Raw genomic sequence first — 13,307 nt, forward strand, 5'->3', positions numbered from 1 at the left:
TAATGTCATTCCTCCCTCAAAGGAATAAATTACAGTATCTTTTCTGGTAGCTCAGACTTCAGAACTGACTTGTCTTGGTCTGTAATCTGAATGTTGAAATGTATTAACCATGTTTCATGGTCCTAATGGGATTCAGGTCCAGCTTTCAAAACTGGACTTTGTAGATTGAGAGTTCTCTACTACCATCTGGTATGATGTGGAGAAAGTGTAATGTTTTCCAAATGTTTAAAACCTCCTGTGGATTTTTTTTGTATTTTCTATTAAATTCTTTTTTGAGATTTTAATTCTTCTGGCTAGGATATCTTGTCTGTATGATATTATGTCATTCATTTACTTCAGTATCCAAATCTTTTATACACATTAATAATAACAATTTTAAAAAGACCTCTCCTGATTGTAGTAGTAAGCCTGAAGGTAAGTTGTGGGATTTGAGGGGCTGGGGTGGGGTTTTTTGGTTGGTTGGTTGGTTTTGGTTTCCTATTGAACATGTTCAGGTGTTGGTGATAAGCCAGAAGAGGGAAAGCTGAAGTGAAGCACTGTGCTTTAATTAGGTTTCTGCACAGAAGTCCAGGATACTTCTTCTGCTTCTGGGGAAGTCTACACTAACACTGCCTGAGCTTTTGCATTACTAAGGCTGAAGCCGCTCACGAAGAAGCTTAAGCCTTTTAAGAAACTGTGGGACTAACAAGAAAAAACACTGCCTGATGGGCTGTTTGCCCACTTAGAGAGGTTGAACATTGTTTCGCTCTTAAGTTACTTTTCTTGAGGTGGGGGGAGCGTAAAAAGGCAGAAGAGTCTGGCATATCTGTATCTTCCATCCTTCTAGTACCCGATGTGGGAAGGGAAAGGAGGTTTGTCTGCTGTCACCCCCAGGTTGTATGGATATCCCGAAAGGGCTGAGAAATGTCATGAAATGTAGGCTTGATGCTAGAGGTAGTGAAGATTGCCTTATTCAGTTGATGGTGCAGGATGGATATGAAAGAAACTACTGAGCCAAAAGGACAAAAGTGCATTCCTTAAGCAAATAGTGAAACTTCTCCCGCAAGGTGATTAGGGCAGATTAATCTTTTCATAACCTAACGGAATATTTTTTCCTTTTTATGTTGACCCTGTTGAAAGAGGTGAGCTAGTGCCTCCAGTTCCCTTAGTGAAGGGGCAGTCTTAGGCTGAGCATGGTTTCTCATTCCAGTATGGGCTGGGAACATTCTAAGCTGTTGGGATGTGCCTGTGGACAGCAAAACGTGACCTGGTTTACAGGAACTATCTTGTAACTAATTCTTGGCACTGAAGAGATGAATAAACAGCCTCTTAGAGATCTAGAAACTTTGAATTCTGCCATCCTGCAGCAGATTACAGCTTCTGCAGCACTGCTGCCAGGAAAGACCATATGAGTACTCCCTAATCCATTACAGTTAATTAAGCGAATTATCGGAAACAACCTTCATCAGCAAACTGAACTAGCCCTGCTGACTTTGTCTGAAGTGGTCTAAGAAGTGTCTGGACTATCCCTTGGCAGAGAGAAAGAGGCAGTAATCTCTTCTATAGCTCCTAGAGAACAGTGGCAGTTCCACTGACGCTACTGCTTGGGGAGCATATGCCAGTTTGGTTCGGCAGGCTTTTGGGGTGAGTCTGTTCGAACTAACATTTTAGAGACTGAGCATTAATGGTAAAGTGGACTAAACACTCAGGTTTCAGTGGATGCTGCTAGACAAACTCCTAGCTTTCTGACTTGCCAGGCTGGATATTTTGTTCCATGGTTTTCAACAGGGTAACAAATTTCACCTACAAGTGAGCTGCAGGATTCTTGTCTCTGAAGTACACACAGCAGCAATAGCAGCTATTCAGCAAATCATATTTGTGAAATAAAAAAGTTTAATACTGTTTGCAAAAGTTTAATAAGTTTTCTGTAACTCCTGTTTATGTTTCTGTATTAACATAATTACGAACAGGGACCTCATACTATGTTTAAACAAATACTTATCTGTGTAGTATAGAAAATAGCATAGCTATCCCTAGAATTGTCTGACTTTTGCATGCTGAGAGGACCTGTCAACTAATAACAGCTGTCTATATAAAATTGCTGTTAGATACTGGGGGGATCCCATTTTGTGGATTTGTGAGCTGACAAATGAACACTGAGGCTTAGTAGCAACTTTTCAACTCTAGATGTTAGGAGTGTAGGAATTGGGTAGCTGAAGCTGAATGCTATTAGAGCCCTCTTCTATTCTGGGCACAATATGACACTAAAGTAATCCTGGATAAAAATTACTTTTGTTCAAACACATAATTTGTTATCCTAGGTTTCTTATCTTAAGCGGCTATTGTTCTTCTTTTGAGTTATTGTACACTAACAAGAACTAAGAGCAAACACTAATAATAGGTTTATATGATTTAATTTATGACTTTTTTCTGCATTTTGATTAAATCTAGATTCTTCAGTCACTTCACCCAAACATCACGTGAAACTTTGCACAACATACTGATACAGCTTTTGAAAGAGTTTTGTGCATTTGAAAATTCTTTTCAGAACGTACATAAGACCTGTAAGTATATTTAAAATTTTTCGTTGTGGATGCTGCTGGCGTCAGGCTGCTGGTTTGCCCTTTCATCACTTACAAATCCAGTCATAGCAACAGTGAATCTACTTGAAGGAAATTCAGTATCTAAAAATATTCAGCATCTAAAATGGTGAACTTAGTTCAACTGGTAGAGACAATTTTTTTTTTCATGCAAAGCTATCATCAATGGTACTAATCCAAGATTTTGTCCTAAGAGGTAAACCAAGCTCTGAAAAATGTTTATGTTTAGAAACCTGGGTCAAACTGTTCCCTTTCATGTATTTTGAAACATAAAATTTACCTACTGCAGATACGAGGAAACAACTTCTAGCTCAACAACTAATAACCTGAAGAAATATAACAGAAAACCTATACTTTCAGAACTGAGAAAGCAAGCTACGTGAAGCTACAGGATTTGAAGGACACCTTAACTGCTGTAGTAGGGGAATAAAGGTCTATGTAGCTGAAGCAGTATCTTGGGCAGTAAATGTCCGTGCCTCCTATGAACAAACACACAAAGCTGCTATGTGGCAGTTTAGGCAATTCAAGCCTGACCTATTGTCTCTCTCTGCAATGTCAGCAGGAGGGTAAGCAGCCTATAATGTCTATACGAAGGATTTAGGTCTGCTTATATAGATCATTTTTTCAACTCCTTTTTCTCTCTCACTGAGACTTCGTTGCTCTTTATGCATTTCCTTTATCATATTGTATGACTGCAGATATTAGAAAGCTTGAAAATCTTATGTTGCGTATTTTGCCATTTTACCTTTTTCTCAGTGTCAGTTCTGACCTGATTTCATCAGTATCAAACTGTTAGAGCTAGAAATACCTGTTATATTTGTAAGCCTATCACCTAAAAGCTTGGAATCTCAGCTTTCAAACTGGAAAATACTATTCTCTAATGCTACTGCTTTGTGAAACATTGCTTGCTAGGATAATTTGGACTTGAAGTTGACAAAAAGACAGCATGGTAAAATATTAAAATCTGTATCTCATAAGCAAGTATCTGTTGCAGATATTTGAGTTTTCTTACAAAAATCAACTTAAAGTCATGGGGAACATTTTTTCCCCATGCCATGAGTATTTCCAGCCACTTTACACTGCTAGTTCTTTCTCTAATGATCAGAAATATTTCAGTCGAACCCTGAGTTCTGTCTATTAAAATGTTTCATTTACAAAAGGCTATTAACACAGCAGTGGCAGTATTTGGAACTGTGAGGCTAAAAATTTAGTGCAACCAGTAAAAATGGAAGGCTATTACACAAAGCAATACAAATAGATGCAAGCTCCACTCTGCTCTGCTCATGCTATCTGCCATCGTACTGGCTTAGATCTGTGGAGGCAAAATTGTACAAATGGGCTTGCCTCCCTACCACTCAAATCTTTTTTACACTGTAAAGGAAAAAATAATGCAAATACCAGTTTCTACTCAAAACTACTTATTCAAATACATGCTTACTCGGTTCTTTGTTCCTTGCGCTAAAGCCTTCAGTGACAGGCATTGCAAGAAATGAGACTACAGACTATCTGAGCTTCCTTCTAGACCTATAATGGTACAAGCAGGTGTAAAAAGGATCATTAATCTAGCAATTTCCAGATTTCCGTGTTCAAAATATATTTAATATATTTAAAATATTCCGTGTTCAAAATATATTTAATATATTTTTTAAAAAGGGGGGAAAAAATGTCCTCCTTCACTCTTCAAAGCTCATTTCAGATATAAAGGTCCCACCCAAATTGAAGGAATCTCAGGTAATGACATGGTGAAGACAAAGCCTTGGGAACAGTGTTTCAGAATCTCCTCTTTGCCATTGCAAACAATCTATATAGCAGGAGCAGTAGTGTGCACTGTTTTTTTCCAAGGGTAGCACTAGCTTCTTTCTTTAGTAAATAAAGAACATGTAATGCTGTAAACATTCATCATATAGGAGATATGTGCTCCATTTATGGTTGTTGCACAGTTTGAGCTGAAGAGAAGAGCTTGACATCCCCTTTTTGTTTCTAAATGGTACAGCAATAAGGGAGGTGTTCCACGTTCAATAGCTGCTATTTTTAGATGCTTGTCAGTCTTCCAGTTAAGCCTTCCTCAGAGCTGTATGGGATGTTCATGTTTTTAAAACTTTCATAGTTTCATGGGAAAGATAAAATCTTTGCCTGGAATGAGTTCAATATGACAGGGACCGTGAATATGTCATTTTGCTTTCCTTAGAGCTGTGATGTAACAGTTTGGCGTAGCTTTGTCTGATTATATATATTCTCTATCACTGACGTAGGTGGTTTTTGGTTTTTTGCAAGTTCAGGACTCCAAACTATCTCACCATGGATCAGATGAACAGCAGTGCTGAAAAAAGGACACCTATCTGTGATTAGAGCAGGACCCAAAGAGCACCAGCCTCATCAGCAAACACCGCTGTGGAACTAAATCATCTTTTAAGACAGTCTTAGATAGGAAAGTCTAAGCAGTCTAAGCCTAACCCCAGAAGTATCCAGCTGCTATACTTAAACGAGAAGCGTATTTCTATATTGCTTTATATAAGATTTCATGTATACATAAGGCATAACTCTGTTGTTTTATAGGCTATTACAGACTGCTTTCAAACTTGCATTTAAAAGCCTAGCTTTCTGTCTTCCTTAGCACATCTTTTGCTTATTTTAATATCAGCCTGCGCAATATCTTGGGAGGAAATAAAGTTGAGATTCTACATTTAGAACATGCTGACTCTGCCAGCACAGAGCCAATCTAAGTGAGATGGGATGTGCAAGACTCTCCTTGAAGAAGGTAATACACAGATGTGTAAAGAAAAAAAGTGATTTCTCCAAAGCCGCCTCCCAACCTGAAGCTCAGGACAACTTGAGACATCACGGTCCATCTTAAACATTTCAGAGGATTTGCCAAATGTGAACAACAGACATACATACATGAGGAAAAAATGCCATATTTTCTTTTGGTGACAACTTGATTGGCAGAGTATGATTTTTCAGGTTTGCTGTGTTAGGATGCGATGTATCTCTCCTTTTCTGAGATGCTCATCCTCATTTTACTGGTATAAAGCTGCTAACAAACCTATATCTGTTATCTATATTTCTTAGTAAAAGGAGAAAACCTGCATTTAAGCATAAATTAAAGACTACTGAATAACGACTGTTGTTAGGTTTAAGATTCATTGAGAGACTGCAAAAATTACGCAGTTGTTCTCTTGGAATGTGATCGATTGTAATTCTATCGATCCCCTCTTGGTTTCTGATATGCCAAAGGAATTGGTCCAGTCTAACCGCTAGCACATACCTACAAGTACTTGTGAAATAACCTGACACTTAAGGACAAAGTAATTACAAAGGTGATAGCAGCATAACTAGTATTGTCTCCAGTTCCTGCATTTTGTTATGCCATCAACCAGTTTTCAGGCTGTTACAATACGGAATTTTGGTCTTACAGCTGCAGACAAAAGCCAAACGTTCACTTTATTTTCTCTAACAGTGGCCTCTCATTCCACTGAATAGGAAATACTTATTGACTCACATAAGAAAGGTGAGACTAGGCTGCCTTAGAGCACTTTGTTTCTCTTCTTTAGTGACAGTTCGTGAAAAGATGGTGAATTACCCACCAGACACGGCTACTTTTCTGTAAAGTGTGCTGTTCTCTTTAGGCACACAAAAGCACACCCGCTCCAGCATATACGGAGTTACTTATACCAAGCAGCAAGAACGTGCGATTGCTTTACACTGTGCATTGTTGTCATAGAACCAACGGTTGGGTGTCTGCATTCCCAAAGCCTCACCGAGATAGAAAATACAATAAAATGATGCCTGATGAGATTCAAACTCCTGACGGCCCTACTATGTTGTAGAATTAGGAACGAGGTGAAGACACGAACATTTCTGCCCTGCAAATGAAATGTGTGCAAACCTCTCGCCAGTGAGCAGTGGGTAATGATGCTCATGAGGTGTAATTGGGCAGCTTAGCAATGCTGTTTCTTCATTTATTTCTAGCTCTATTTTTCTACTGTTAAAATCCTATCATTCTCCCCTCACTGAATAACGATGATGAAATACGTCAGTTGGTGCAGAATGTGGCTATAAAAAGTGGATTGTTCTATTTTTTGGAGGCAGTGCAATGTATTGTATTGATCTTTAAACCGCTATGTGGTCTGGATATAAGCTATATGATACGCTGCCTTTCGCGCTGCGGTGGCAGATTAAGTGATACACTTCTGCTAGTGATGACCGTGTGATCCACTGAGAGGATCACAGCATATTTTTTTGATCAGAGAACTCTTGGAATTTTCTCCTTAAGGGCAGAAATACTTAGTGTAACTTTTAAGTTCATACATTTTTTCCAGAGTACAGGGGGATAAATAACATCCGCATTCCCATCTGCCTTGGGCTTTGAGTCCATTCTTGTTTATTAAATTATAAAATTTGTAGATGTGAAGTTAAAAACAAGTAACGGCTATACCAGGAGATAAATAAACCTGGAGATAAACAGCCAGCCTCTGTTCTCATTTGAAAATTTGCCTACTTATCCCATAGGTTACCACTGTGTGTGTACACGCGCACGTGTGTTAGGATACAAAGATCATTACACGTGTGTGAGGGTGTAAGAAAGGATACTTGTATTACTTCTACATTTTGGTTTCTTCCCTCTACTCTTGCAACCACTACCCTAATGCATTCTATTCATTCCTTCATTTGGTGATTTGATTCCTTTAGGTTTAGTATTTGCCTGCCAGCTGTTGGATCCATGTCCTGTAACAGTGTTTCTCAAACTCCGACTAGTTCTAAGAACATAATTTCAAAACAACTGCAAAATGTGTTTAAAAAAAAGAGTTCATACAGAGAAGCCAATGCAGGCAAGGAAACAAAACGGTGGAAAATAAAAATTATAAATGGACATTAGAAGTTTAGTTTGATTTTTATTTGACGGCAAATGAAACCTACCACACCAACACTGTGTAAGATGGTGATATTTCTTTACGGTAAGGTGATACCTGTATCAAAATCAGTTGGAAAGATGCTGCTCTGCTGAAAAGTTTGCTTTTAGATCTTTTCTAAATGCATGAAGTTTGGCTGTGCAGATGAAGTAATGAGTTTAGCTAGAAAAATATTTGACTTTTAGGGTTCAAGCTTTATCCTTCAGATTCTGCACAGGCCTTTACAACAAATATAACAGCAAAAAACTTAGTTCATAAAGAGTAGTTCATCTTTTTATTCACAAAAGTACAAAAAAGCTTAAAAAAAAAGGAGGGAAAAGAAATGATGAGGTAGCTCCAGCACTCATGGAATAGTACGCGTGCAACTCTTCTGAGACTGAGTTCCCACTTTGGGAAGTGCTGTCTCTCTGCCACGTCTCTGGTGGAATGAGCACAGCCTCCGAGCCTGCGAGGCACGTTAGAAACCTGCGCAGGATGGAAACGGTATAGAAGGGCACTTCAGCAGCGCTTCAGGGGAACAGCAACCTGAAGCCCCCCCAGCATTCCACCGTAGGGCAGGCCGAGGCTGCCACTAACGGCAGCGCGGATAGCACTGACATTTGAAGGCTGCCACCTGCAAACCCCGCTCCCGCGGGGCCCGCGGCAGAGCCCGCCGTGCCCCACGCCGCCCGCCCCACCGCCTGGCTCAAACCGCCGCAGCTCCCCGCCGTGGAAGGGCGGGAAGGGGGCGCTCCCGCCCCGCCGCCACAGCCATAGCCGAGGAGCAGCCGGGCGCCGCGCCCCCGGCCGACGAGCTGCGCCCTGCGAGAGCTACAGGGCAGCGGGGGAGGGCTGCGGGAGGCCGCCCGGCTCGGCCACGGTGCCGGCTGCCCTGAGGGGACGGGCTTGTCAGGCACCTGCCCGAGACCGGCGGGCGGGGCGGGGCGGGGCGGGGCGGGGCGGGGCGGGACTCACCTGCCGGCACCCGCCTCCGCCTCCGGCGGCGCGCATATAACGGCCCCGGCTGAGCCCCTGCCCCCAACAACCGCCGGGGCGGCGGCCGCTCGCTCCCGCCCGCCGGCCCGGCTTGCCTCCCGCGGCCACGTGACTCCACCTCACATGGGCAAGATGGCGGCGCCCAGAGCTGTCAGCGTGCTGCGGGGCGGAGGTGAGTGCGCGCCGCCGCCGAGGGGGGCCCGGCCCGGCCCGGCCCGGCCCGGCGCTTTGCCCTCTTCCCGCCGTCCGCCGCTGTCGGGCTGGGGCGTGCTTTGAAATCGAGGAGCAAAAGGACCCGCCGCCGCCCTGGCGGGGAGACCGGCGCGCCTGCCGGGGGCGGCGACAGACCGCTCGGCCAGCCGCAGCGCCCGGGGCGCGGGAGGGTGTCCCGGGGCGAGATGTCGGCGGGGCTTGGGGAGCTGCAGCGGGGTCCTGGGCACGTACGGCGGAGAAGCGTGGGCCAGGCGGTGTGCTTCTGCCCTGCCGCCGGCCCGGGCGCGCAGGCTGCAGTGGGGCTCCCGTGGGCAGAGCCGGGAGGCGGGCGGTGACCTGAGGTTGTGCGCCGCCCGAAGTCCCGTGTTGGGCTCCGGCCCTGTCCCGTGGCAACTGTCAAGTCTGTACTTTTATTAATGCATGTTGCCCTGGCGCTTTGCTGGGAGCGGAGGCAGAGCTGGCCGCCTCAGCTGGCTGACGCCGGTCAGAGCATAGCAGTGGTGAACAGCCCAGGTATTTTGCTCTAGTTTTGCTGTGATAATGATTGCTGTTACAATTTAAGTGTTTGACAGAAAAAGCAATCTGACATAAATATGCGTGTTTCTTCTGCCAGCCCATTCAACTGCAGAACTTCTTACCTGTTGGCACATCAGTGTATGTAATGGCTTTTCAGGTCCCACCGTCCCTCATACTCTGAGGTCCTCCTAACAGCACCTTTTCTACCATGTAACCTTTCACAAGTGAATCACTCCCATGTGTGTTATTGCCTTATTAATACATAAGAACAATTGTACAAGATGCTGTACTTTGCTGAAAAGTACGTTAGCTTATTGGCATAACATTATTTACCTCTCATTCCTTCACCTCGGTGTTTTGTTGTCTCACATTAAATAAGATTGGAAGCTTTTGGGGCGTACCATTCTGTGCGTGTTTCTTTTTAGCACCCATTATAAAATCTTAAATGTCTGAACAGAAGGAAATACCTCACAATGGTCTTGATGAAAGACTTGTATGATTAAATTTTTTTTAAGACTGTTGAATGCTTAGTGTAGTAATAGGGGATAGAGTGATCCCAGATTAGTTTTAACTTAAACATTAAACTGAATGCTGTGTGCTTTCAGCTAAAGCATAATATTGCAATGCTTTACACCTGGCATAACAAAATTTCAATCCCTTTTCTCACGTTATTGATCCTGATCTTCTACTGTACTTCTATTTTTTATTCTATCCAACAGTCTTGAAAACCACTGGAAAACGTAAAGGCCTTTTCTTCATAGTTAATCCTGAATTTTGCAGGGCAGAAGTGCCACATCATTTTTTTTTTTTCGATGGTGAAGGCTCATATCCATAAGGAAATTTCAGTTTGATTGGACTCTTGGAATCTGAGCATCAGCTGAACTCTGGGAAGAGCTGCAACACTTGACCTTCAGAGTCTCCTATTTGTTTTATTTCTAACAGCTGCCAAAACCTTCACCCTTCCACATGTGTGGAAGGGAATCATACTTTTAGTATGTAATACCATACAAACAATGGGTTTTTTTTGTTTGAATCTCAAATGAATTGAAATTTAGTGTGCAGCTTCATACTATTCTTCAGTATTTGCTTCAGCAATTCTGTGTCTGCAACCTTTTTGTTCTGGATACTGTTTTGGTCGTGTGTCCATGCCCTACCACTGCCCCAGCCCCCTCCACACCTAGAAACCTGATGTCTGTCATGCAGTTAAAAGAGCCAAAACTGTTTAAATTTGTTAAGCCTTCATACCTTCCCTTCAGGCATCAAACCTTGTTCAGCTCCCCTAGTGGATATGCATTTCCAGAAGTTGAAAAAGCAAAACTGTCGTAGTTCAGACAAGACTGATTAAACTGAATCCAATTTTCTCTGAACTGGACAGTTCAGTATAATTTAATTTGCAAATACTGAAAGACAGAAGTAATTTAAATTAGATTTCTGTTCACCTAAGGGAATCTATTCTACCTAAATTGAACAAAAATTACTTGTTTATTGGCTCTTTTGTGATATTTTTTTGTATTTCTGATTTTATGTTTTTATAAATGATGAAAGGAAAATTTTCTTTATTATGGAACTGTTTCTAGATAAGTGCATTTGAACAGCAGAGATCTTAGAAGTTTGTATACTGGTTAAATACTTCCTCCGCATATCAGAAGGACTTCAGCTAGCCTAAAAAATCTTTATTATGTTTGAAAAAAAAAAAAGAAAAAAAAAAGTTGAAGGAAAGATTGTAGGAAGTTAAAAAGACGTATGTGCCTTTTCAGTAGGCATATCGGGAATTTATTTGAATAGTCTCTGCCTTAGAGAGTAGTGTCAGAATTGTAACACTGTCAATCCAAGGAGAAGGTACACAATTTTGTAAGAGTGTGAGTGGCTTGCACAAACCTTTGTGAAATTCTGTACACTAAAACACTGCATTTCAGAGTGGCCTTGCAGTGGGTTGAACTGCATTTTAGCTGCCATCCTTTCCTGAAGAGTTTTGGAAAAGAATTTTACAGGTGACTCATAGAAGTGTGAATTGCATTTACCATTTTGTAAAAGAAAACTAAAACATCCAGAACATGAACACATCGAATCAGTGTTTGTATGGTTTGTACTTCTAAATAGTACGGATTATATGGTGATTCATTGGCTTGTAAATGATCTAATTACATATTATGACAGTTTCAGGTATTACAATAATTGCATTTGTGATACTTCATTGGTAATAAAATAAAGTAGAGGACATCAAAGAACTGCATGTCTATAAATACAACTTAGATGGTTTAAGGCATAGTAGTCTCTTATTGATTTATTCATTTTAGGCAAGTAAATTACTGTAAAGTAGAAGCCCGTAATTTCTTGTAATGAAGAAAGTTTCAGGACTTTGAGCCACAGGAAAATAATTGATGAGAAGACATCCCTTGTAAAATGAGTTACTTACTCTGTTAAATACTGATATAACTGATTTCTGATCTTGCTTTCCTGTATCTAACTATGAGTAAGTATTCTGTAATAATCTGTGGCGTATTCTTGGCCAGACTTTTAAAGTTAAGTTGCTGAAGACTCACAGTGTGTGATACATCTCTTAGATACGTAGTCGGTGTTCCCAGGCTGTCCGTTTGCTTGTACACCGCCTTGTTAAGCCCCTTGTGGAACTGGGAATTCATACACAGGCTCCTAAACGGGTACTAATAAACCTAGAAACTGCTCTCAGGTAGAAGCTGTAGCTGTCTCCAACACCACAGTATGTGAGATGTTGTGAGATACTTTTCTTCTGTGGATGCAGAGCCTTTTGGAAATTATTGTTTTCAAAATCTTTCTGAGAATGTTACTCTTTTCCCCTCCATTAGTAAAATGAAGAGGAGATACATAAACATGTTTTTAAACCTTTTTAAAAAAAAGCGGGGAGGCGTAGCTGAAGTTTGATTTTGTTGCAATACAGCTTCAAAGCCTTGCACTTCCAAGTTTGCCTGGAAGTGCTGAGTCTCATTAGAAATCAGACTTTTTTTTTTTTAATATTACAGAGTGTTCTTATTTGGGCCATATAGATCACAGTAATGCATGGGTCTTGTCAGTAATGCATGATTGAGTATAAACAATTGTCTATACTTCATAGTTAGCCTAGGCAAAATTGAGTATTTCAAAGGAATAATAAACTCTTCTCCATCGGGGTAGTTATATGAAAATCATCAAACTATTCTGAAGCATTACAGAAGTTAGAAATATTGGTTTGGACCCTGCAAAGAGTGTACTAATAGAAGAAGGTGCAGCAAGTGACTGAGGCAATATGAAGTGATTTGATTTTCATCCTTTAGATAGAGTGCATATATATAATTTTATGTAGTGTTTTTCTTTGTCAGATATGGCTTTGCCATTTAGGATGGTAAAACTGGTAGTCAACTTTTAATTTACCATCTTATATTGAACTCTGTATGTCAGTGTACAGAAGTGTGCTATGGGGTCTCCAGCTGGGAGGTGGTTAAATAAATAAAGTGCCTGCTGTAAATCTCTTCAAATCTCCATTTCCATGGCTTTTTGATTTCCAGAAACATGCTCAAGATCAAATCGGTCACCTTACTGAATAATATCTACCTAAAACTGTTGCCGTTTCCACCATCTGCAAGGGGAGAGGACTGTCTTCACTCTCTGGGAATCTTTTTTGCAGCAGTTTCTGATACCCTATTGCCGTCGCTAACCCACTTCTTCCGTAGGCGGGAACCTGGACGTGCCGCGTGTCACCTGCCCACCCACACAGCCTGCCACAGAGGATCCAGCATCTTTCTGAATAGTTAGCAGAATCAGCATCTGAACTGAGTTGAGGCATCCTTCCCCCAGTGTGCTTACTTTCCTTTCCTTTTATATTTCTTTTACTTTTATTCATGAAATACTTATTCATTATCCAGGATTCATCAAACACCTGCGGTCAGCCTTGTTTCATGAACACACCTGAGGGTGCCTATTGGTCCTCGGAGAAGCAGGGGACACCCCTGTGAAAAATAAGGTACTGAACTGTATTTTAGGGACATATAATTTCCATTACCTTAACCTTAATTTGGAGTTGATCTTTATCATTATCGGTATTTAGCTAGTTTGTGCATTCTGTCCAAATGGGAACCTGTTTTTTTCACTCCTGCATTGG

The 13,307-nt window shown here is 41.4% G+C and overlaps 1 protein-coding gene and 1 long non-coding RNA gene across 6 annotated transcripts in view; one reads left to right on the top strand and one right to left on the bottom strand.

Annotated features, from left to right (window-relative positions):
* Positions 1 to 7,740: 7,740 nt before the first annotated feature.
* On the bottom strand, positions 7,741 to 8,556 carry LOC142083598 (uncharacterized). The gene is made up of 2 exons (XR_012674101.1): positions 8,444 to 8,556; positions 7,741 to 7,954 (listed from the first exon to the last, which is right to left on the bottom strand). It is a non-coding gene; the product is annotated as an uncharacterized LOC142083598 (long non-coding RNA).
* Positions 8,557 to 8,570: 14 nt separating this feature from the next.
* The window catches only part of METAP1D (methionyl aminopeptidase type 1D, mitochondrial), a 50,476-nt gene continuing 45,739 nt past the window's right edge, over positions 8,571 to 13,307 (top strand). For 4 of the 5 annotated variants that reach the window (XR_012674100.1, XM_075153245.1, XM_075153243.1 and 1 more), the window contains exon 1: positions 8,571 to 8,636. Coding sequence is in view for 3 of the 5 variants with exons in the window: in XM_075153245.1 (XP_075009346.1) it covers positions 8,588 to 8,636 (49 nt within the window). In the remaining 2 variants the exon portion in view is untranslated. Of the gene's footprint in view, positions 8,637 to 13,071; positions 13,170 to 13,307 lie in introns of all 5 variants that reach the window. The other variant, XM_075153246.1, reaches the window with a different exon arrangement.

The sequence above is a fragment of the Calonectris borealis genome, chromosome 6, assembly GCF_964195595.1.
Source record: "Calonectris borealis chromosome 6, bCalBor7.hap1.2, whole genome shotgun sequence".
In the NCBI taxonomy this organism is placed as follows: Eukaryota; Metazoa; Chordata; class Aves; order Procellariiformes; family Procellariidae; genus Calonectris; species Calonectris borealis.